This window comes from Neoarius graeffei, chromosome 18 (assembly GCF_027579695.1).
Source record: "Neoarius graeffei isolate fNeoGra1 chromosome 18, fNeoGra1.pri, whole genome shotgun sequence".
In the NCBI taxonomy this organism is placed as follows: domain Eukaryota; kingdom Metazoa; phylum Chordata; class Actinopteri; order Siluriformes; family Ariidae; genus Neoarius; species Neoarius graeffei.
The window spans coordinates 39,403,052-39,426,692 of record NC_083586.1 but is presented as its reverse complement, the minus strand read 5'-3'; the positions used below and the strand labels follow the sequence as shown (position 1 = coordinate 39,426,692).

At 40.6% G+C, this 23,641-nt stretch overlaps 1 protein-coding gene across 2 annotated transcripts in view; it reads right to left on the bottom strand.

Moving 5' to 3' along the window:
- Positions 1 to 11,157, bottom strand: part of LOC132866184 (VPS10 domain-containing receptor SorCS1) — a 508,739-nt gene extending 497,582 nt beyond the window's left edge. For both annotated transcript variants that reach the window (XM_060898794.1, XM_060898795.1), the window contains exon 1: positions 10,570 to 11,157. In XM_060898794.1, the coding sequence (XP_060754777.1) occupies positions 10,570 to 11,127 (558 nt within the window). In that variant the 5' untranslated portion in view covers positions 11,128 to 11,157. The remainder of the gene's footprint in view (positions 1 to 10,569) is intronic.
- Between the last annotated feature and the right edge of the window lie 12,484 nt (positions 11,158 to 23,641).

Sequence of the window (23,641 nt, the reverse complement as noted above, 5' to 3'; positions counted from 1 at the left end):
GTGGCTAATATGAAGTCTCGCGCATAATAGTTTATGCGCATGCGTCCTTACTTCTTCTATTGTTCTGGTGTCTCCGAAGGGACTGTCTTACAGCGCCCCTAGAGGTGTGGTATGTGTATTGCATCGTTTTCAGCAAGCGTTGCGTTGCCATATGGACCTGATATTTTACTGATCGTTGCCCATTTGGATGCGATATATTTTTAAATAACATCTCGTTGTCGTTGTCGTGTGGATGTAGCCCAAGAGCAAGCCGTGTAATAGTCAGCAAGGTCACAAAGGACCCCAGGGTAAATTCTAAGCAACTGAAGGCTTCTCTCACATTGGCTAATGTTAATGTTCATGAGTCCACCATCAAGAGAACACTGAACAACAATGGTGTGCATGGGAGGGTTGCAAGGAGAAAGCAACTGCTCTCCATAAAGAACATTGCTGCTCGTCTGCAGTTTGCTAAAGATCATGTGGACAAGCCAGAAGGCTATTGGAAAAATGTTTTGTGGATGGATGAGACCAAAATAGAACTTTTTGGTTTAAATGAGAAGTGTTATGTTTGGAGAAAGGAAAACACTGCATTCCAGCATAAGAACCTTATCCCATCTGTGAAACATGGTGGTGGTAGTATCATGGTTTGGGCCTGTTTTGCTGCATCTGGGCCAGGATGGCTTGCCATCATTGATGGAACAATGAATTCTGAATTATACCAGCAAATTCTAAAAGAAAATATCAGGACATCTGTTCATGAACTGAATCTCAACAGAAGGTGGGTCATGCAGCAAGACAACGACCCTAAGCACACAAGTCGTTCTACCAAAGAATGGTTAAAGAAGAATAAAGTTAATGTTTTGGAATGGTCAAGTCAAAGTGCTGACCTTAATCCAATTAAAATGTTGTGGAAGGACCTGAAACGAGCAGTTCATGTGAAGAAACCCACCAACATCCCAGAATTGAAGCTGTTCTGTATGGAGGAATGGACTAAAATTCCTCCAAGCCAGTGTGCAGGACTGATCAACAGTTACCAGAAACGTAATAGTTGCAGTTATTGCTGCACAAGGGGGTCACACCAGATACTGAAAGCAAAGGTTCGCATACTTTTGCCACTCACAGATATGTAATATTAGATCATTTTCCTCAATAAATAAATTAACAAGTATAATATATTTGTCTCATTTGTTTAACTGGGTTCTCTTTATCTACTTTTAGGACTTGTGTGAAAATCTGATGATGTTTTAGGTCATATTTATGCAGAAATATAGAAAATTCGAAAGGGTTCACAAACTTTCAAGCACCACTGTATATACTGTATATTTATTTAGGAAATCAATTTCAGTATCAAGTTTACAATCCAGGAAGGGCTTGTTGGAAGTTAAGTTGGTTTATTACCATACGCTTATACCATGAAAATGTTCTAATATTGAGTTGAAAAGTGTTTCACTACCTGACTGAGAGTGGTTCAGCACTGCATAAGTACTTACAACGTGAAGCCAAGATAAACAAGTATGCAAGGTCTTTGTATAAAAAAGAAAAGATACTTGTGTGAACACCACAATTTGTTATGACTTTTTAAACTCTGAAAAACACCTTGCTGTTACGTGTTTGCTGTTTGAACTGTGCTGACTCTGGACTGCATCTTGCAAACCATCCAATTAGGCATGTTTTCAGGAAGAAGGATGAAAGCCAGAGACTGAGCTTTGCAAAATCCGACCTATTCTCCCTCATTATTCCTGCAAATGTAGCACTTCTCACACTTTGCATGCAAAAAAGCAGCCAAAAATAGATTTTAGTATGCTGTGACGGCAACGGAAGCTAGTCTCGTGTGTGCGACAATTGGTGTTGGTGGTGCATTTTGCAATGTTAACTAGAACTTTTTTGCACTTCGCTTGTTACTGACTGCCTGAAGCACTGCCAGAAAAAAATAATCAGCTCTGGTTTGCTTAATTAGTCAATCAAAAATGATTAGAAATGATTAGACAAAAATACATGTCCCGAATGAGTTATATTATATATCGCTATATCCAACAGACACAATACTCTTATCATTACTCAGGATGAATTGATACTGATATTGGTCTTAATACCATACTCGTAAAAATGCTCTGATACCAACATCCAAAGCCTAGGGGCAGCACGGTGTTGTAGTGGTGAGCACTGTCACCTCACAGCAAGAAAGTCCTGGGTTTGAGCCCAGTGGCCGACGGGGGCCTTTCTGTGTGGAGTTTGCATATTCTCCCCGTGTCTGCATGGGCTTCCTCCAGGTGCTTCGGTTTCCCCACAGTCCAAAGACATGCAGGTTAGGCTAATTGGTGGCTCTAAATTGACTGTATGTGTGAATGTGAGTGTGAATGGTTGTTTGTCTCTGTGTCAGCCTTGTGATGACCTGGCGACCTGTCCAGGGTGTACCCTGCCTTTTGCCCATAGTCAGCTGGGACAGGCTCCAGCTTGCCTGCGACCCTGCACAGGATAAGTGATTACAGATAATGGATGGCTGGATGGATAGGCCAATCTAAGCACACAATGCAGTATGCTAAAAATTATCATTAAAATTCACATATACAAAGGAATTTGCAAACACAGACCACCAAATTGAGTGTGCAGAGACGATGTCATGTATGAGAGCACTTCAATTATGTGAGCACTGAGCAATGTGCACTTACTTTCCCACACGCTTTATTAACGATACTGTTTAAACGCTATGCCATCACAAACATAAAACTCAGCATTACAGGATCATTACAAGCAGTACACCAACATAAACCGAGCTAAATAAATTGTTCCACGATGCCCTTGATTGACTAACGGTTACTCATGTTGTACTCATACCATACATCCCTAAACATCTCATCTCATCTCATCTCATTATCTCTAGCCGCTTTATCCTGTTCTACAGGGTCGCAGGCAAGCTGGAGCCTATCCCAGCTGACTACGGGCGAAAGGCGGGGTACACCCTGGACAAGTCGCCAGGTCATCACAGGGCTGACACATAGACACAGACAACCATTCACACTCACATTCACACCTACGGTCAATTTAGAGTCACCAGTTAACCTAACCTGCATGTCTTTGGACTGTGGGGGAAACCGGAGCACCCGGAGGAAACCCACGCGGACACGGGGAGAACATGCAAACTCCGCACAGAAAGGCCCTCGCCGGCCACGGGGCTCGAACCTGGACCTTCTTGCTGTGAGGCGACAGCGCTAACCACTACACCACCATGCCGCCTGTAAAAAATTTATTTTTAATATATAAACCTGCTGTATTGCTGGCAGTTTGTGAGCAACCCTATATATCATAGGAACATCTTCAAGAATTGTGATATTATCTATTTATTTATTTATTTTTAAAAATCATATTGCCCACCCATAAGATCAATAAACATCCTTACCGTCAGGTGTCAGCGGTTTTCTGATTATTTTGTCCCTTGATCTCAAAAGGAAACCCACGCGGACAACATGCAAACTCCGCACAGAAAGGCCCTCGCCAGCCACAGGGCTTGAACCCGGACCTTCTTGCTGTGAGGCAACAGCGCTAACCACTACACCACCGTGCCGCCCTATCCCTAAACATTACACCTGCATTTGGTCAGAAGAGACAGCCATTCTATCAAGGTGCCAAACTTAAAGGAGAACTGAAGTCATTTTTAAACTTGCTTTATTTCTTAATTAACATGTTATTCAATTAAGTTTTTTGGTTTTACTAACCTTATTTCATGACTCGTATTGACAACTAATTGCAATTAAATATTATACTTCTCGGCCTATTCGGTTTATAGCCATGTTGAATTTAGCTCGTTTGGTCCATGGCAGGCGTCGCTTATCTGCGCGATCTTCACAAGACTTGTGCGAGACTTCAAAATGTGAAGTGTCAAGGCCAATTTATGCTGACAACGCAGTCCTCGCAGATGGTGACGCAGATGGCGTCTGCGTAGCCCCCCCCCTTCGCAGACGCTCTGCGCGCACCTCCCAAAAATTGTGACCACCGCAGAAGCCTCGCAGACAGCATCGCAGACAAGAGGGCTCTGATTGGTCCACTCTACATCCGCTGTACACGCACTTCCGCTTCCCTACTTTCCCGGTTTGGTTTGTTTTCACTACCGCCATTTTTAAAAACACGAGCGAAGATGGAGCAGCACAAAGAGCGGTTGATCGAGGAAGTGAGGAAGTACGTACATCTATACGACTCCAGTTCTAGTCATTATAAGTAACCGGAGGATAAACACTCCACTAACCACACCCACCAACTACTCCGAGCGATTTTGCGACTTTGCGCCCCCTTGCGTTGTGGCGGTGAATAACATCGCGCACGCCTATTACTCCCCGCTCAACGATAAATTACAACTGTCTGCGAAAAGCTATCTGCGAAAGCCTTGTCGCAAGAGCATGTAGAGGCCCTCAGCCAGACCACAACTAGGTGCAAAACACGTACTCGGCATCTTGTGTCACATTTATTCCACCAAATGAACTGTTTTCCAAACAAAATATTGCACAAAAACGAGTTTAAATGACGATTACTGCTGACTTTTTTCAAACTTTCCTGATTGCTATCAAAACAAACAAAACTTCCGGCTTGATTACATCAGCATTCGAAGGAGGGCGCGCGCATCTTTTGACAATGCTGGCATTTGTATGTCACTTTGATTTGCGCTGTACGTTTTACTTCCGTCCTACGATGTCTCGCACAGGTCTCAATGAATCTCGTTTACGGCCATTGCTTTGACATATGGACTGATATATTACATAGCGTATTTCAAACACTCATAACTTGCTATAGTAGTGAAAAAATAGCTGTCAAAAATGCATTCCTATATTTAATAAAATGACATAAACAGAATTTTGATAATAAAAAATTTGCCTTCAGTTCTCCTTCAAAGACGGCACTGCATGCATATCAATTATGTTGACATGGCAGCATAATTATCACACTGAGCTCACAACTGTACTGTCCATGTCAATACAATTTTAAATTAGCTATCTATTTCACAATTAGAAATAACTGATAGTATAAATATGAAGTTATTCATATGCCAAACTTTAAAAAAAGAAACTTAAAAATTTTAAATAAAAAAAACTGGAACTGAGAGAGGATTACAGTTCAGAGAATTAAGGGCTTTGAGACTTATCATTCAAATTTGTCTGGCTTTTGTGCAAATTTCACACTCCATCCATGAAATATGACATATGATAGAGACAACACAAAAGAGTTCTTAATGGAGTGAGTACAAACTTACGAAAACACTCAAACACTATTCTTATGTCTTTATTAACATGCCAATATGTATCTAGTATCATTTTAATTTGGCATTCCAATATAGATTTGATAAAGATCTAGCGCTTTAGTATTTTATTTATTTATTTATTTATTTATTAATAAATTTGGCAATGTATTCCATTGTTTTGATATTTGTCCTTTAATTTTCCTTTTATTACTTTCGAACTCTCTTTATGCTTATTTTTGGACTTATATTTTCACTACACCTTCCAGTTTATCCTGTGCATTCTATTACATTACTTTATATCATTTTATTTCTATAACAGCACCTCTAGCAAACTTTATTTATATAAAAACAGAATTATTATTATTATTATTATTATTATTATTACATTTCAGCAATAATGTTATCAGCCTACTTCCTATGCAAAAGGAATTCCATCTGAACAGGGATACTTAACAATTATTCAATGAAATCGAGTCGTACATGAGCTAATAGCTGACGAGGCGCATAGCGAGTTGGCTATAAGCCATGTACGACGAGATTGAGTGGAATAACTGTTTTATTCTATGCACATTCACTGGGCTTTGAGAAACAGAGCATTTTTATTGTTATTTTTTGCAAATCTGATAAATAAAAACTTTATACAAATGTCCGACAAAATCATTTCTGCTTAGAATGTAAACAAACCGGCGAAATGACAGTAGCAATTTGTGAAAAATGCAATAATTATAATTCTTGAAAAATAAAAGGATATGTTCTTACCATCAAATACTTTCATTCCATATTTTGTTGCTTTTTTTTTCTCAAGTACAGTTTTTATTTTGTCCTTGGTTGGTTCAGCAAAACATTCTTCCATTTTGTTTTTCTCTACTCACGGTATATGAGCTGATATCCTAGTAGTAGAGTAGCCAGTGGGTGCATGAGATTGCTCATATACAGTCAATGTAGATAGAATAAAAATATATTGCCTTAAAATGAAGTCTTCTATGACACTTTATTGTTTATATGCATATCAGTGGTATTTTTTTTTCCTCGCACCCACACAGCTCTTTTGCCAGTAATAACTATAACAACTGCCAAAGCTGCGGATCTGGGCTCATCTGCCTTCTCGTCTTGATCCGATCGACTGATGAGAGGTTAGGTAATCTCCAATGCAAATCATTTCCATGATTAAAGCTTGTGATACTTGCTCATTTATTTTGCCACTAAAATGATGGATTTTTTTATTTTTATTTTTTTTTCTTTCAAGTATGACTGGCCAGTATCAGTCCTTCAGTTAACCAGTAGCAGGTGATAGGTGCATTCACGTCCACTATGATGCTCTGACCTGAATGAGGACTCTTGTTCAGATCAGCTACTTATGTAAATACGCATGGAAATCATCAGACATTTTTTGTAAATTATATAATTATAAATCTGCAGCAAAACAGGCTCGACATGATTTGGTTCATTTTACTCTGCTTTTTAATGGCGGATTCAATTCTTTCAGCACTGTGTTTATATGTATTAAGGATTTTTATTTATTTATTTATTTTTTAGGATGGAAGCACCTATGTTTATAAATAAAGCTTTTATTACATCTGAAGTGTTCTTGTTCGAAAGTGAATAAAATCTAGTTATAAATATTTCACATAAATACCATTGGGAGACTCTTCCATTTTGATTTTGATACCATTTTACTCTTGATCTCTCAAGAGCTTGGGGGGGGGGGACTTTTTTTTTTTCCACCAACCTCGAACAAAGCGCCTCTTCACTCCAGGATCATGGACTGCCTACTGAATACTTTCCTTTTACTCGCTCACTATTGCAACTCCTGCATCAATTAGGGTATGTTTTATTGAATTTAGATGTATATGTGCATAAATTGGTGTGTATCACATGCAATGTAAATAAAGAACTAATGGGCAAGAACTAGTTTCCCTGCAGATGAAGCTGATTCAACATTTTGCATTTAAATCTGTGTTCGTTTCTACACACTTTAAGGAATAAGAACCATCTTCAAGCATCAACATACAGTCATTCACAAACAAAACGTAAAAAAAATCAGAATTGATTCAAGCTTGTAACGTACATGCTATTCTAATTTTTCATCCATTGAGGGTTGAAAAATATGGTTAAATAAAATATTACAATACCTGAACACATATTCAGGAATAAATATTTTACCATGAAATGAAAATACAATTACAATTTAATCAGTTACTTTTGAGATCAAGGGACAAAATAATCAGAAAACCGCTGACACCTGACGGTAAGGATGTTTATTGATCTTATGGGTGGGCAATATGATTTTTAAAAATAAATAAATAAATAGATAATATCACAATTCTTGAAGATGTTCCTATGATATATAGGGTTGCTCACAAACTGCCAGCAATACAGCAGGTTTATATATTAAAAAATAAATTTTTTACAGGTGGCATGGTGGTGTAGTGGTTAGCGCTGTCGCCTCACAGCAAGAAGGTCCAGGTTCGAGCCCCGTGGCCGGCGAGGGCCTTTCTGTGCGGAGTTTGCATGTTCTCCTCGTGTCCGCGTGGGTTTCCTCCGGGTGCTCCGGTTTCCCCCACAGTCCAAAGATATGCAGGTTAGGTTAACTGGTGACTCTAAATTGACCGTAGGTGTGAATGTGAGTGTGAATGGTTGTCTGTGTCTATGTGTCAGCCCTGTGATGACCTGGCGACTTGTCCAGGGTGTACCCCGCCTTTCGCCCGTAGTCAGCTGGGATAGGCTCCAGCTTGCCTGCGACCCTGTAGAACAGGATAAAGCGGCTAGAGATAATGAAATGAGATGAGAAAATTTTTACACCAAAAAAGCACCTTTCAAGTACAAAAGTTTATCAAATCACCTCCTTCAAGTCAGTTTGTACTTTTAGAATTAAAAAAATATCATCATAGTATTTGCGATCTCAGAAAAGTGCACTGTGACATAATTTATCACAATATCGATATCATCATATCACCCAACACTAACTCAACTAATTTAAACCAAACTATTCAGTTAATCAACACTAATTTAATTAAATTTAATTAATGCTAGTTATGGATGAGAAAGCTTTAACTATTACAGGAGAGAAGCTCTAAACCCTGGAACTAAATAATTTTGGCTCATCATCACATCCTTTAAGATAACGACACTTCAAGATAACGGCAGCAATCCATCATCATTACAAGAATCAGCTTACATTATTATTATTATTATTATTATTATTATTATTATTAAATTATCAGCAAGCCCTGCTGCATGTAGAAGCTGTGGAGAGAAACATGATTCTGGGCATCTTCAGGAGTGTGGTCCATCTGTCTCAGTGGAAGTAAGTGTGTGTATGTGTGTGTGTGTGTGTGTGTGTGTGTGTGTGTGTGTGTGTGTGTGTGTGTGTGTGTGTGAAGAATGGTGGCAAGACTGTGGTGAGAAAGCAGATGACCGACCCTTCCATGAGCTGCACCACATGCGCACACACACACACACACACACACTTTCTTTCCACATTAGTGTATAAACCTTCCTCGCGTCTGTGTAAACACTCCACAGCTTTATACCTCCATTAATAACTATTTACATTTGTGCATGACACAGCCATTAAAAGCCTCCCCTTTTGTTTAGTGATGCATTCACACAGTTACGAATACTTTCTGTGCTGCATTATCCCATACAGAAAGACTGGAATTTTAACACATGCTTTTTATTATTATTATTATTATTATTATTATTATTATTCAACCCCTTCTAAGCTTCTCGTCTAGGTCTTGCATACTTACAGGAGAATAAAAAATCCTCCCCAAAAAGTTCATGTATTGATTCTTGCTATTCACACTGCAAAATGGGGAAAATTCAATTAAGGTGTGTAACAAAGACGCTCAGGCTTGGAAGAGCCAAAAAAAAAAAAAAAAGACAGATTTTTGCACCTGCAGAAGAAGAAATGACAGGACTTATCAGAGTCCATCTTTATTCTGGCCTAAAGTTTGCAGAATCCAACACTGAACCATAATTGTACTGTGACTAATAAAGAATTAGCTGTTCCTGAGTCTAGCCAGAAGGGAAAAACAAATAAAAAATAAAACCATGCAGTTTTACAGCAATTTGTGTTTGTGAAGTGTTTAAATTCACAAGAGAATTTTGTTTGGAAGCTTTTCTCAAAATAACATTATTCGAGTTCGAAGAATTTCTAATTGCTTTAAGACAAAATCAGTGTCCAAATTTGTACAATCGAGTGTTAAATAGGACTGACATGAATTTTAAACATAATGTCTGACTAAGACACAATGTGATCTGATCCAAATTTATGTACGCATCACCTAAAATCCCACACAAACACAAGACCGCCATGGTCTCATGCAATTTTGTAAGAATTCGCTTCACTCAGTTCACATAGCTAAAAACAGGACTGAGTTTCAGCAACAGGCCCAACACTAACCAGAAACGTTGTGCTGATATGATACAAGATCAGAGTCAACAGGTTTTCCTGTATTCGTATTTTTCTGCTGTATGATATTGACTTGCGCTCCATTGATCCTTTGTCTTAAAGCCAAACATGAATCTGGCATAATTTGGCTTGCATAAAGTTGACTTAAAAGGATATCAGTATCTAGTATCTGATTTAGATAAGATTGATTTTCAGCTGATACTCTGAGTCATCCATATCATCAGATAAAAAACGAAAAGCTCAGAGCAAACCGAGAATAAAAACTTACAAAGGTTAAGTTTGTGGTTTAGAGATATGTCTTGAAGCCATACCTTTTCTAAGAGCTTTAATAACTTGAAATTCAGTGACAAAACCTCTTGCTTGGTCAAATCTGTATAAATAGTTAATGAGACAAGGTTCCACAGGATATAAACAAGCCGTGCATTTGTGCATTAGAGCTGCATGATAAGGGCAAAATATCAGGCCAGGTTTGAATGATGGACAGATGAGGATTGAAATGCACAGTGAACTCCTGATTTGACTTGAGTAAAGATCTACTCGGTGCATTCTTTAATGGTTCTGGGTTACTGATCAGAGGGTCAGGGGTTTGAGCCCCAATACTACCAAAGTGGTCCTGGGGCAAGGCCCTATCAGCTCAACCTGTTCTATCTCCATCAAGCCTATATAGATGTAGAAGAAAGAGTGCGCTGATTGAAGCTGCAAAATGAACTCAAAAATTCTCCAATGTGTCTGATAAATCAGGATGCTCACTGCACCATATCGGTAATGTCTAATTTTAAGATTGTGATCACAAAGTCCAGGACCGCGGTGCAGAAACGATATATCGGACTGCGCACAGGGGACAGAGTGCGCACGCACTTTTGTCTGTTTTGCATGAAGAGATGCTGATGATGGAGAGGATGAGGGAACCTAATGCTTTCTGGGATGAGTAAGTTATAAGACTCACGCTGCTGTTCTGGCCGGACCAGTGCACCATGGCTTGGTTGTGAGCCGAATCTCCGCTCAGGGCGAATGTCGAGCTGGTGAGTTGCAACTCATCTTTACTCCACCTGAGTGATCTTTCACCTCGAACCCGTCGGGATGCTGGGGAGTCCCTGCGCATTCTGCGCGCGCGCTCTTCCTTCAGCAGTGTCATTAGGATGGCACCGGGGCGCGCGCTGCGCGTGGAGGCTTTTCGTGGCGCTCCGTTGCGGCTGCTGCGCGCTGTCTCCAGCGGCTCTTGCGCACGAGTATTCCGTTTGCGCCTGGATAAACTCAACCATTCAGCCTCGGGCGCAGGCGCGCGGTTGTACTCAACGCCGAAAGCATGTCCGTGTCCACCAAGTTCGCCTGTTGCAGTAAGAGAAGCGTCCATGTTGAGCACAAGCTGCCTCGGGCGCCCCTTTCCCACCGGCTGACAAAACCGGCAACTTATGTCCGCCTTGACCGGCATCCCGAAACAGAGCAAAAACAGGGCGCAGGAAAGCCCGTGCCAAACCACAGAGAATCCGTTTCCTCTCCGCATCGCTGAAAACACACTCTCTCTCCGCGCACTCTACTCTGAATCCTTCTCTTCTTCTCTTCTCAGGACAGTCAGAATTAAACTCTTCCTCCAAGTTCCGGAGAGCGCAGTGTCGATCGCACCGTCGCGAAAAGTGCACACGCACTGAGTTGAAAGCTTTCATCAAATGAAGAGGAGAAGAAGGAGGAGGAGGAGGTGGAAGAGGAGGAGCAGGGTTGCCAGATTGGACGGACGCTTCCTAAACCGAGTCGCGCTTTGAAATCGACACCAAGGCGCACTGAAACTCTTTCTGGGACTATAAAGTCAAGTCAATTTTCCGTTTCTGGTTGAGAGTACGCTGTGCGCGTTTTGGCTGCCGCTTCTCACCGGAGCTTTTCGTCATTTTCCTTTATTTTTTCCTATTTTTGTGTTTGTGTATTTGCTGTTTGTTTTTTGTTTGAGTGTTTTGTCCGCCAGTGGCATAGTGGTTAGCACTGTTGCCTCACAGCAAGAAGGTCCGGGTTCGAGCCCAGCGGCCGACGAGGGTCTTTCTGTGTGGAGTTTGCATGTTCTCCCCGTGTCTGCTTGGGTTTCCTCCGGGTGCTCCGGTTTCCACGACAGTCCAAAGACATGCAGGTTAGGCTAATTGGTGGCTCTAAATTGACCGTAGGTGTGAATGTGAGTGTGAATGGTTGTTTGTCTCTGTGTCAGCCCTGCGATAACCTGGCGACTTGTCCAGGGTGTACCCCGCCTCTCAGGCATAGTCAGCTGGGATAGGCTCCAGGTTGCCTGCGACCCTGTAGGACAGGATAAGCAGCTACAGATAACGGATGGATGGATGTTTTGTCCGCTGGTTGTGGTGTAGCTCCAGACCCAGTTTTGGGCGTTGGTTCTCTTCAGGCCTTGGTGCACCATGGGTGAGGCCTGTGCTCCTCACTTTGGAATGCAATGAGCTCATTACTCTTTTTAACATCAGGGTTGTCCAGCACTTCGTGCGGCAGTGCGTTTGTGCTTGTGCTTCTGTGCTCACTTTGTGGATCCATGGTATGGTGAAGTTAGGCTCCACAAGCAGAACACAGATAGTAATCCAATAAATAATATGATTTAATTCAGGGAAAAAAGGGTGTGGCAAAAAGGTAAACAAACAGGACAAAAAACAAATGGCAAAAATAGTCCAGACAAAATAAGACAAACAACTTGACAAAAACATGAGACAGGCAAAGACAAAAACGCTGGTGCAAAAAAACATGAACAAGAAAAGACCCTTAGTGCAAAAAATACCATGAACCAGAAGAGTGCTAGTGCAAAACCCAAGAACAAGTCACTAGAGAGAACAACCATGAACAGTAAGAGAGGCACAGAAATGGCTAAAGAAGCAAACAAGATGTTCTGGCAAAGTCTGAGTCTGAAAATGGCTTATTTATACACACCTTTGAAAACCAGGAAGTGAATACGGGTGAGAAGGAATTCCTGTCCCAGATCCGGATCGGCGCTGGCATGAGAGATCCATAATCTCCGGAGTGGATGTCCGGGGCGGCGCATGACAGGAACCCAGGACCGTCTTGCTGTGAGGCGACAGCGCTAACCACTACACCACCGTGCCAGTAGTCCTCAGCCATAATAGCAAAACTATAAGTGTCCAGACCATCTTCCAAATGCGACTTTCAACTGTCCATATGGGGTTGTTCTCAACAGGAGCGATGTGATGAGACTTCAGCCAGATGTAGGGCATCAGGATGGATCAGGCAGGTCAAAGGAGCAAAAAGCATCACTGATGTCTCAGGATCGACATGTAACTCGACAGAAAGAGACAGACAGAGGGAAGAGACGGGGGGGGGGGGGGCATTGGCACAGGTTGTTAGGTCTGCCCAATGTCACTTAATGAGTAAGAACAGTATACATTTTAGTATACTACAGTATACTATTTATATGCTATATGTTTTTCTGCATGAATTACTGTTTATCCTAGTCAAGCAACACCAGGGCAAATATTTTTGTACCTATCACTCTAGGGTTCATCACCTCCTACTGAGGTGTGTAGGCTATTTCTGATGAATTTTCATTTCAGTAAGTGTCATTCATTCATTTATCTTCACTAAGTGCTTTATCTGGATTCGGACCTGGAGTCTATTTCGGGAATAGGCTACATCCTGGATGGGACACCAGTCCATCATGGACATCACACACACACACACACACACACACACACACACACACACACACACACACACACACACACAGAATGGTTTATCTTAACCAGTGCACCTACTGGCATGTTTCCCAGAGGTGGGATGAAACTGGAGAACCCAGATGAAACCCACATGGAGACAGGAAAATCTGAAACTCCTGAATCATGTGAAGAGGAAACACTACCCACTATATCTCTAACTTTAGAGGCAACATATGGGCATAGTTGTGAACATCTGATTATGCTCCTGTGCAGAAAGAAAAAAAATCTGCCCAGAATGCCCACACAGAAATGTGTATAAGGCATTAGTCATTTGATGTAACAGACAGTTGACCGGCCACTTGATTCTCAATAATCACAGCACTGTGATTTTCTTAGTTCTTCATTACTTAACATAGGGTGACCAGACGTCCCGGTTTTACCGGGACAGTCCCGATTTGGGGTTGTGTGTCCCGAGTCCCGACAAAAGTCTGTCGGGACACGGATATGTCCCGGTTTTCGCCACTCGCGATGTTTGCGACTGAGCAGCGTGGGAATCATTAGCGGAGAAATGTCTGCATTTACTATTTTGATGAACTGACAGGAATCGCAAACTTTCCTGGTTACTGCCCCCTGGCCCTGTGGCATGGGTGTTTATTTAGCCACATTATTCCAGACAAAAGAGCGTGTTGCCATGCAACAATAAAATAAACATTAACTGGCGCGAATGTTCTTTGTCTAGCAGCTAGCAGCAGTAATGCCGCAGCAATTATGCCGAAAAGAAAATGTACCTTTTCCAAAGATTTACAGGGCACCTACCCCTTCCTCCGAGAGGTGCAGAACAATGCGCACGAAGCCTACTGCACACACTGTAAGTGTTTTGTTCTTGTACTGAGTTGGGTAGCCTATGTTGCAAATGATGTGCGCTCCTGTGGGGGCTTTCCTCGGTCTGTCACCCCTCTCCTCCTTTATTGCTGTTTTGTTTGAGTGTATATTCTCAAATCACTTGTCTCTTTTTTGTTTCTGTTTAACATACCATTCTGACAGTTTGGCCATATTGCTGTGTTGAACAGCTTGTTGCATCTTCCATTAAAGTGTTCACTTTTGTACACATCTTCTTGCTTTATTCATTCAGTTGTGGGGAATGGTTAGTAAGGTTGATTCTGACCTAGGCTATGTTGAGGTCACATATCTACTTTTTAAGTTCATGCTATAGTCCATACAATTTTAGAGATACAGCCTGCATGTGCATATGCATTCTTCTTGGTGTTCTCACAAACAGGTGAAATAAATCAGTTTAAATTTGGCCTACGGACATAGCCTGGCCTATTCTCAGCCATTACAAAATCTGTTGTCTGACCATAATTTAACTGATCTGTATACCACTATACTACTAGATAACAAAATGCCTGTTTGTTTTATTTCATGTGAGATGTTGATAAATGTGAGCTTCAACAAAATGATAAGAGCACCTCTCTGAGTGTCACGTTTACGTAAAAAAAAAAGGTGTGCGTGCACGAGCATGGTCGTGCGCAAAGTGTCCCGGTTTCAGAATAGGGAAATCTGGTCACCCTAACTTAACATCTCTGACAATCATCTATTAAAAAAGAGGCTGTGCTCAGCAAGAAATTGAGAAGAAACATCAGTGCCACCCATCAACTGTGTCCAGCTAAAATTACAGTATATAGCACAATATTCACAAAGCACTTGACTTTTTTTTGTTGTTATAACATGTGTTTTGCTTTCTCACTTTTCCAGATGACATAAGAGTCATGTCTCAGGGACAATTTGACATTGTGAAGTAATTAGATTTAGAGTGCTAATGCTGAATTAACACTTCCTTCATTGAACCTGCAGTATTAAATGAGCTCTCACAGGTTTTAATTAAGCCTTTACCACGATTCCACTTCTCATTCTCATAACATAATATTGGTGTATTTATTTTGCCTGGATTTCTACAGCATTAAGGAAAACTAATCCAGATGGTTCGAAGTTGTAAAGGAGCTTATACCTTGTTAGTGTTAATTTAACACACACACACACACACACACACACACACACACAGATAGATAGATAGATAGATAGATAGATAGATAGATAGATAGATAGATAGATAGATAGATAGATAGATAGATAGATAGATAGATAGATAGATAGATAGATAGATAGATAGATAGAATTGGGTTTTAAAACTGTAATTAGAGTGTTTATAGTCCAGTCCTGCTCAGGGAAAAGCAGAACAAAACAGGGGGAATATTCTTCCTTGTGACTTTACCGTATTTCACATAGTAAACAGTTCCCTCTGTACTAAACATGCACATCGCAGGACTGAATTAGAAGTGAATTAGAAATGGATCTGATAAATATGAGTCACCGTAGTGCCAAGGGTTCAGCATATAAGCTATAATTTCATCCACAGCAGAAAGTGTATGTGTTATTCCTCTTCTACCACAACAATTTGCCAATGATTACAGTGTTTAATTTATTAATGAATTTACATATTTGTTTATCAATTTATCCTGTTATTTTTAATGTTTTGAAATGTTCACAAGATGTTAGAACGTTGTTCCTTCTCTCTGTTCCTACTCTTGAAGTTGATATCAACGATTATATATTCATTTATTTGTTAAACATTTAAATATTAGTCTTAGATTACAAAGTGCAACTGCCGTTCAAGTCCATGTGAATTAAAGATATGATTTCGAAATGATTAACATAAATTTTAATGACTTAAGTCAGATCTGCTGTTATAGAAAATGAATTAACACCTTCTGACCAATCAGGTTCAAGAACTCCACAGTGCTGTAGTATACAGTAATGTGAACTACATATACAGTGGTGCTTGAAAGTTTGTGAACCCTTTAGAATTTTCTCTATTTCTGGATAAATATGACGTAAAACATAATCAGATTTTCACACAAGTCCTAAAAATAGATTGTGGCAGTGGGGGCGTGGTCAAGCGTCGGTCTGTGACCGGAGGGCGGAGTCAGGGAAGGTAAGTGGCAGAATCACTGCACCTGAGGTTGATTAATGTGTGTGTGTGTCTTCCCCAGTGACCGCGCCCTATTTAAGGAGGAGAGCGAGAGCAGAGCGGGGTCTCTCCCGACCAGAACACGTGTGTGTGGCGTGTGTGTATGTGCATATAAGTAAACGTGTAGAAGCTGAAAAGCTGTCAATAAAAGAGGTACTGAGAACTCAGTACTGGCCTGCCGTGCTTCTGTGCTCCACCTACCTAGAACACTTGCTACATAGATAAAGAGAACCCAGTTAAACGAATGAGACAAAAATATGATACTATTATACTGCAAACCCATTCACAGAATTTACCTGTCTCTTTTCATCATTTCATAAACATGACACCTGCACATTCTTAATCAGGACATAATGATGCAGTGTAGCCTAAAGTAGCCCACTTTCTTTAAAAGACAAATACAGACAGATACAGACAGCATATTTTCTCGGGAGCCTCATTATAAGAATTTAAGAAAGGAATGCATTAAGTATAATGCTGTACAAATTTGTCTGGGTTTTTTTTATTTCCTTCCATGTGACAGAGAACAAGTCCATATTGCATTTTAATTCCATGTGGATTTGTTCTCACCTAATTTCAGTAAAACTAAGAGTATTATAATTCAACTCCTTCAATCATACCAATCTTTATCCCTGCCAAATTAATATATCTCATGACTACAAATCAGAAATAAATGAAAAAAAGATTACATGATAATTACTTGTCAAGAATCACTTTTTTGGGGGATGAATAATGCTGCACTAAATTAGAATAACTTTCACTTAGATTGAAGATACCTTCATTTGCATATTCAATGTCATTTATTATTTTTGTGCATGGTGCAGGATGTCTATTTAGTATGTATGCACAATTGTCTAAATTGCTATACACAGACTTAAATCTGATTACTCATTTCATTCTCTCCCTCTCTCCCAGCTTCTCTCTGCGTCTCTATGAATTAAACCTCGTGCCTTGTCATACCAGAGGTGTTAAAAATGATTAACAGCTGCACAGGCCTCGACTCACAAAATTAAATAGATATATTGTATTAGATTAACGGTATTGCTATGGACAGGCCTTCAGAGCTATGGTCTCACTCATCATTATCTCTCTCGCTCGCTTCCTCTCTCCGTCTCCATCCATCCGCCACTCCTCTCTCTATGGGTAAGGCTCAGAAAAATAGCTCAGCCTCATTGTCTCATCTTTACTCCCTTGTTCAACATGACTGTTCAAATCCCCTCGGTAGAAACCAGCGTTATTAAAGAGTGATTTGCACATACAAAATGCAGTTATACATAAGAAGCTGTACACAGGGCTACTTTAGGGCCACCCTTATGCATCACTGAAAAGGCTCTCAAAAAGCTCTGGAGAGTGAACAGCTGGCCCAAAACAGATCAAAATTTCCCATACTGACCTTTTCAGATTTATCGGGATGCAAATGTCATTGCTAATATCATGTTCATCAAGGATATTGCATTTTAATTTAGTGGCATATGGTTTTATCCAGACTGGATGGAGATTTGACCACAACTGAACACTCAGTGACCAGTTTATTAGGAATATCTGTTCACTTCTTTGTGCATTCAATTAACTAGTCAGCAGTACAGTGCATAAAATCATGCAGATGCACGTCACACGAAGCATCAGAACAGGGAAAAAATGTGATCTCATTGGCTTTGACTGTGGCATGGTTGTTGGTGCTTTGAGTGATTATTTCAGAATCTCCTGATCTCTTGGAATTTTCTCACACAGCACACACAACAGTCCATGCACAGAGAATGGTGAGGAAAACAAAAATCATTCAATTTTGTAGGAGGAAATGCCTTGTTGATGAGTGAGGTCAGAGAAGAATGGCCACACTGGTTTAAACTAACAGGAAGTCTACACAAACTCAAATAACTACCCTTTACAACTGCGGTGAGCAGAAAAGTGTCATATAAATGCACATGTGAAGTCTACAAAAACATTAGACCACATCAGACTCCACTCAATTTTTTTTCACTAAGTTAGTTAAAAAAAATAAAATATCAACAAATGTTGCCAGGCAAAACAAACCTCGCCTGGCAGCACTTATTTTATACTTATATGCTGATAATGGTAATATTTCACAATCATCAGCTGTCAGATTATAGTCCTATGAAAATCCATGACCTTGATTCTGACATTTCAAAGTCAAAGGTCATGGCGGCAACTGAAAGCCCATATGGGACTTTTTATATGTTGATAAGGGTAAACATCAGGCTATCATGAACCATTTTAAAGTTATACTGTAGCCCTTTGAAAACCCATGACCTTCAGTTTGACCTTTCAGGGTCACTCAAGGTCAAAGATCATGGTGCCAAATGAAAGCCCATATGGCACTTCCTATAAGTTGATAATGGTAAATAGCTGTCTACCATCAACTGTTTTCAAGTTACAGCCCTCTGAAAATCCGTGACCTTGAGTGTGACCTTTCAAGGCCATCCGAGGTCAAAGATCATGGTGCCAAATGAAAGGCCATATGGGAGTTCCTACATGCTCATAATAGTAAACATCTGTCTATCGGCAACCATTTTTGAGCTATAACGGAAAATGTTATTTTGACCAAAAGGTTTATCTTTCCAGTGACCTTGACCTTCACCTTTACCCAATTACCCCCCAAAATTTAATCAGGTAATCTATGGACCATTGCACACCTACCCTGAAAATTTGAAGTCAATCGGTGCAACCGTCTAGACGCTAGATTGTTAACAGATAAACACCCAAACAAACAGACAACAACAAACAAGCAGCACTGATTACAATACCTTGCCCTGCTTACGCCGTACGTTTTAATAGTTTCTACATTTTTCACCACAAGTGAAATCTAGAAATCTAGTCATCAAATATTACTGAAACCCAATATATTTTTAAAAAATGCCCACTGCAGTACATTTCAGCATGAACACAGCCTACCTGGAAGTACAGGTAATTTTTTTTTTTTTTTTGTAAAATATAGGATTAATGGGAAGACTCGTTTTTGGAGATTGAAATATTCTTAAAAATTTAGATTTTCTCCCATTTGCTATTTGTAAAAAAAAAAAAAGCATGTAGTGATTTAGGACATAAAGCACAAAACTGAAATCTGCCCTTTTCTTGCTACCACACAGAAATTGCTGGTACACATCTGTGTAATTCAAGATTGTTCATTAACTTCAGCCTTAAAATGAATCTTATTTTATGACTTCTACAGTTGTGGTCAGAAGTTTACATACAGTGACATGAATGTCATGGCAACATTTGGGCTTTCAGTAATTTCTTTGAACTGTTCTTTTTCTGTGGCAGAATCATTGTACAGCATACAGCTTTAATAAAAAAACACTAGAATTTGGTGCACAAGTTTTAATTTTCTTTGGGTTTTCTGAAATCAACACAGGGTCAACATTATACATACAGGGTCAAAAATTTACATATGCTCACTTAGATTATTAATTCAGAGGTGCTGAAACTTCCAAAATGTCTTTTATCTTGCCAAGGCTGAGGTCTCTTAACTTCCTGTTAGAGATCATGATTGACTACAGCTACTAGCTTCTCTGTGCCTTCATAAAAAGGGTTTGTTTACAGCACTCATTGGATTGACCAACACACAGTAAAATGGGAAAGTCCAAGGAGCTCAGTGCAGATCTGAGAAAGAGGATTGCAGATATACACAACTCCAGAATGTCTCTTGGAGCCATTTCTAAACAACTGCAAATTCCAAGATCAATTCAAACAATTGTATGCAAGTTATTGTGAGGTGTAGTCACTTTGCCAAGCCATTTTACTTCAGTAAAACCCAGACTGTCACTATCAGCTGAAAGGAAATTGGTTTGGATGGTCAGGAACAACCGGAGAACCACCATGGCACAGCCCTGCTATGAACTGGAAGCTGATGGATCACTGTCTACAGTTCAGTGAGCTTTACATCACCATGGACTAAGAGGCTGCTATCCAAGAAATAACCCCCTGCTCCAAAATTGACACGTTCAAGCTTAACTAAAGTTTGAAGCTGACCACACAGACAAAGAAAAAAGTGTTCTGGAGGATAGCTGTATGGTCAGATGAGACAAAGACTGAGTTGTTAAAGATAGGCTGCTGTATTTCTGATGTAATTACCATGGCAAGCCCTGCAATCTCCTCATCATGCCCCGCATGAAGATTGACACTGTCATGCACTTGGCCCACACCCACCCGCTAAGTGGCCATCTGGGACCCCTAAACACACTGGAGAAAATCTGGGACCAGTTCCACTGGCCAGGCATGGTTGCCGAGGTGCATAATTTCTGTCAGAGGTGTCCCTAGTGTCAGAATACTACTCTCTATGAGCCGGCTCCAGCACATCTCATTCCCCTAACCGTCATCAGGGTCCCACTTGAGTGGGTGTGTATGGACCTGGTAGGGCCACTCCCGAAGTCTGCCCAAAGCCACAAGTACAGCCTGGTAATAGTGGACTATGCCACAAGGTATCCTGAGGCCATCCCCCTGCGAAAGTCCATATCAAGAAACATCCCCCATGAGTTCATGGCCCTCTTCAGCTGGGTTGGCATTCCCAGAGACCTCCTCATCAACAAGGGCACTCCATTCATGTCTAAGTTGATGCTAGACCTGTGCCAGCTTCTGCAAGGTAATACATCTAAAAACCTCTTTTCATCATCCACAGACAGATGGGCTCATCAAGAGGTTCAATCAAACATTGAAGAGGCTGCTATAACGAGTGGTCGATGAAGAACACTGCAACTGGGACTTTCTCTTGCCTGATGTGCTCCATGCATGTTGCTGGCACTAAATTCAAAATGAACATATATTTTTCAAAAACAATAAGATTTTTCCGTTTCAACATTTGAAATGTTGCCTTTGTACTATTTTCAATGAAATATAGGGTTTCCATGATTTGTACATCATCTTATTATGGTTTATTTACATTTTACACAGTGTCCCAACTTTTTGGGAATTGGGGTTGCACTTTATTCTTATTCTTTATTCTTTGAATTTCCTTAGTTAACATTCTACAAGTTGAAAACCAACTGGGAGTGAGGGCTAAAAGGCCACACCGACTATATGAATCAGTTTCACATGCCAGCATCTGTGAAAAACACAATTATTGTCCAGACAGATGAGTGATGATATGGGGTACACACACACACACACACACACACACACACACACACACACTACCTTGCTGAAAGCGGAGTTTGAGTCGCTCATGCTGGGGAATTCTACAGTCTACTTCAGTCATGTTTTCCTCTTCATTTAATCAGGCACGAGCATGAAACTCGTAAAGAGAATAAAGAGAATACAGTTGAAAAGAGAATAAAGTCTCATAGAGAATACAGTTGCTTGAAAGTGGAGTGCCTCTACAGTGTGGGAAACATCTAAACAGAGATTTATTTATTTATTTATTTAATTTTTTGAGACCGTAACAGTAGAATGACTTACACCAAATGTCTTTTTTTTTTTTCAAATATCTCCAGAAAAAAAGGCAAATATAAGATGGACAAAAGCTTCCAAAGATGAGTGTCTCAATACTGAATTGCCTTTTTTTTTGCGTGGTCTTTTTTTTTTATCTCTGAAACAGAGACTTCTACTGAATAGAGATGTTTCCCGTATGGAGTATTGGTATTCCTCCACTGCTGAGTTCACTGACTAGGTCAGAAACAATCAGAGTGCTGTGTCTTATTCAGTAGAGCTCAAAGGCATGGCTTCACATTTTGGTGTGAATACGCCCTTTCGTAGTGAGGTATGCAGATTTGTGATCAGTTTGATCTTTAAATGTGAAGTAGACTTGAGAAAAATTAAACTAACTCTCGATGTGAATGACAAGGAAACTTAATATAATTATTTTGCTTCAATAAAACCAACATCCAGTGTCTAATTTGACAAATTGGTGTCAGAACTATTTTCAGATACAACAGCGATTCTCATTTTTCATGTATCTTATATCCAATTGGTCATTAGACTTACACTTAAGATGAAATAGTAACTTATGTCTGAATAAATAAATAAATAAATAAATAAATAAATCTTAAGGAGGTACTGCACACTTAAATGTGTTTTTGAGCTGTAAACTAAATGACAGAACTGTACTGTGATGAAACACATCAATGCCAGTGTTAATGGTGACAATCTCCCCTTCATGGTGGCAGCACGGTGGTGTAGTGGTTAGCATGGTCGCCTCACAGCAAGAAGGTTCCGGGTTTGAACCCAGCGGCCAGTGAGGGCCTTTCTGTGTGGAGTTTGCATGTTCTCCCCGTGTCTGTGTGGGTTTCCTTCGGGTGCTCTGGTTTCCCCCACAATCAAAAGACATGCAGTTAGGTTGACGTGGGGTGGCCTTGGGCTGAGTTGCCCTTGAGCAAGGTACCTGACCCCTGACTGCTCCCCGGGTGCTCTAGTGTGGCTGCCCACTGATCTGGGTGTGTGTGCGCGTGTGTTCACTGCTTCAGATGGGTTAAATGCAGAGGATGAATTTCACTGTGCTTGAAGTGTGCATGTGACAAATAAAGGTTTCTTCTTTCTGTATGGCGTTTGTATGTTCTCCCTACGTCTGTGTGGGTTTCCTCCGGGTGTTCTGGTTTCCCCCAAAGACATGCAAGTTAGGCTAACTGGTGGCTCTAAATTGATCGTGAGTGTGAATGGTTGCTTGCCTCTATGTGTCAGCCCTGCAATGACCTGGTGACTTGTCCAGGGTGTACCCAGCCTCTCACTCATAGTCAGGAGAATGGATGGATGCATTTTATGGGTTGAAAATGGCTCAAAACACCATCTACTGGTCAAAATCATCCTGAACCTTGCAAGGTCGATGCTGAAGTAGAGTCGTCTGTTTGATACTTCTCTATGGCATGAAATTTTTATGAAACACAATAGAATGTTAACACCCTCTAATCAGAGGTGACCAGCCCAATTCCCCTAGCCCACGCCCTTGAGCGGGAGTCTGTGAAATTACACTCATTTTCAAATATGCTGATTGAGACTCTCTGAGTATTAAGTGTTTTCCTCCCCCATCTGTAATCAGGAGCATGGTCTTTCAATTTGAGAGCAGTATTTATTCATTTCATGTTCAGATTTTGCTGTGTTATCCCATAAACGGGGTCCTCTCAAATTCACAAGCATTTGAAGCAATCTGGGGTGCCACAGTGGTGTAGTGGTTAGCACTGTCACCTCACAGCAAGAATGTCCTGGGTTTGAGCCCAGCGGCCGGTGAGGGCCTTTCCGTGTGGAGTTTGTATATTCTCCCCGTGTCTGTGTGGGTTTCCTCCGGGTGCTCCGGTTTTCCCCACAGTCCAAAGACATTCAGGTTAAGGCTAATTAGTGTCTCTAAATTGACTGTAGGTGTGAATGTGAGTGTGAATGGTTGTTTGTCTCTGTGT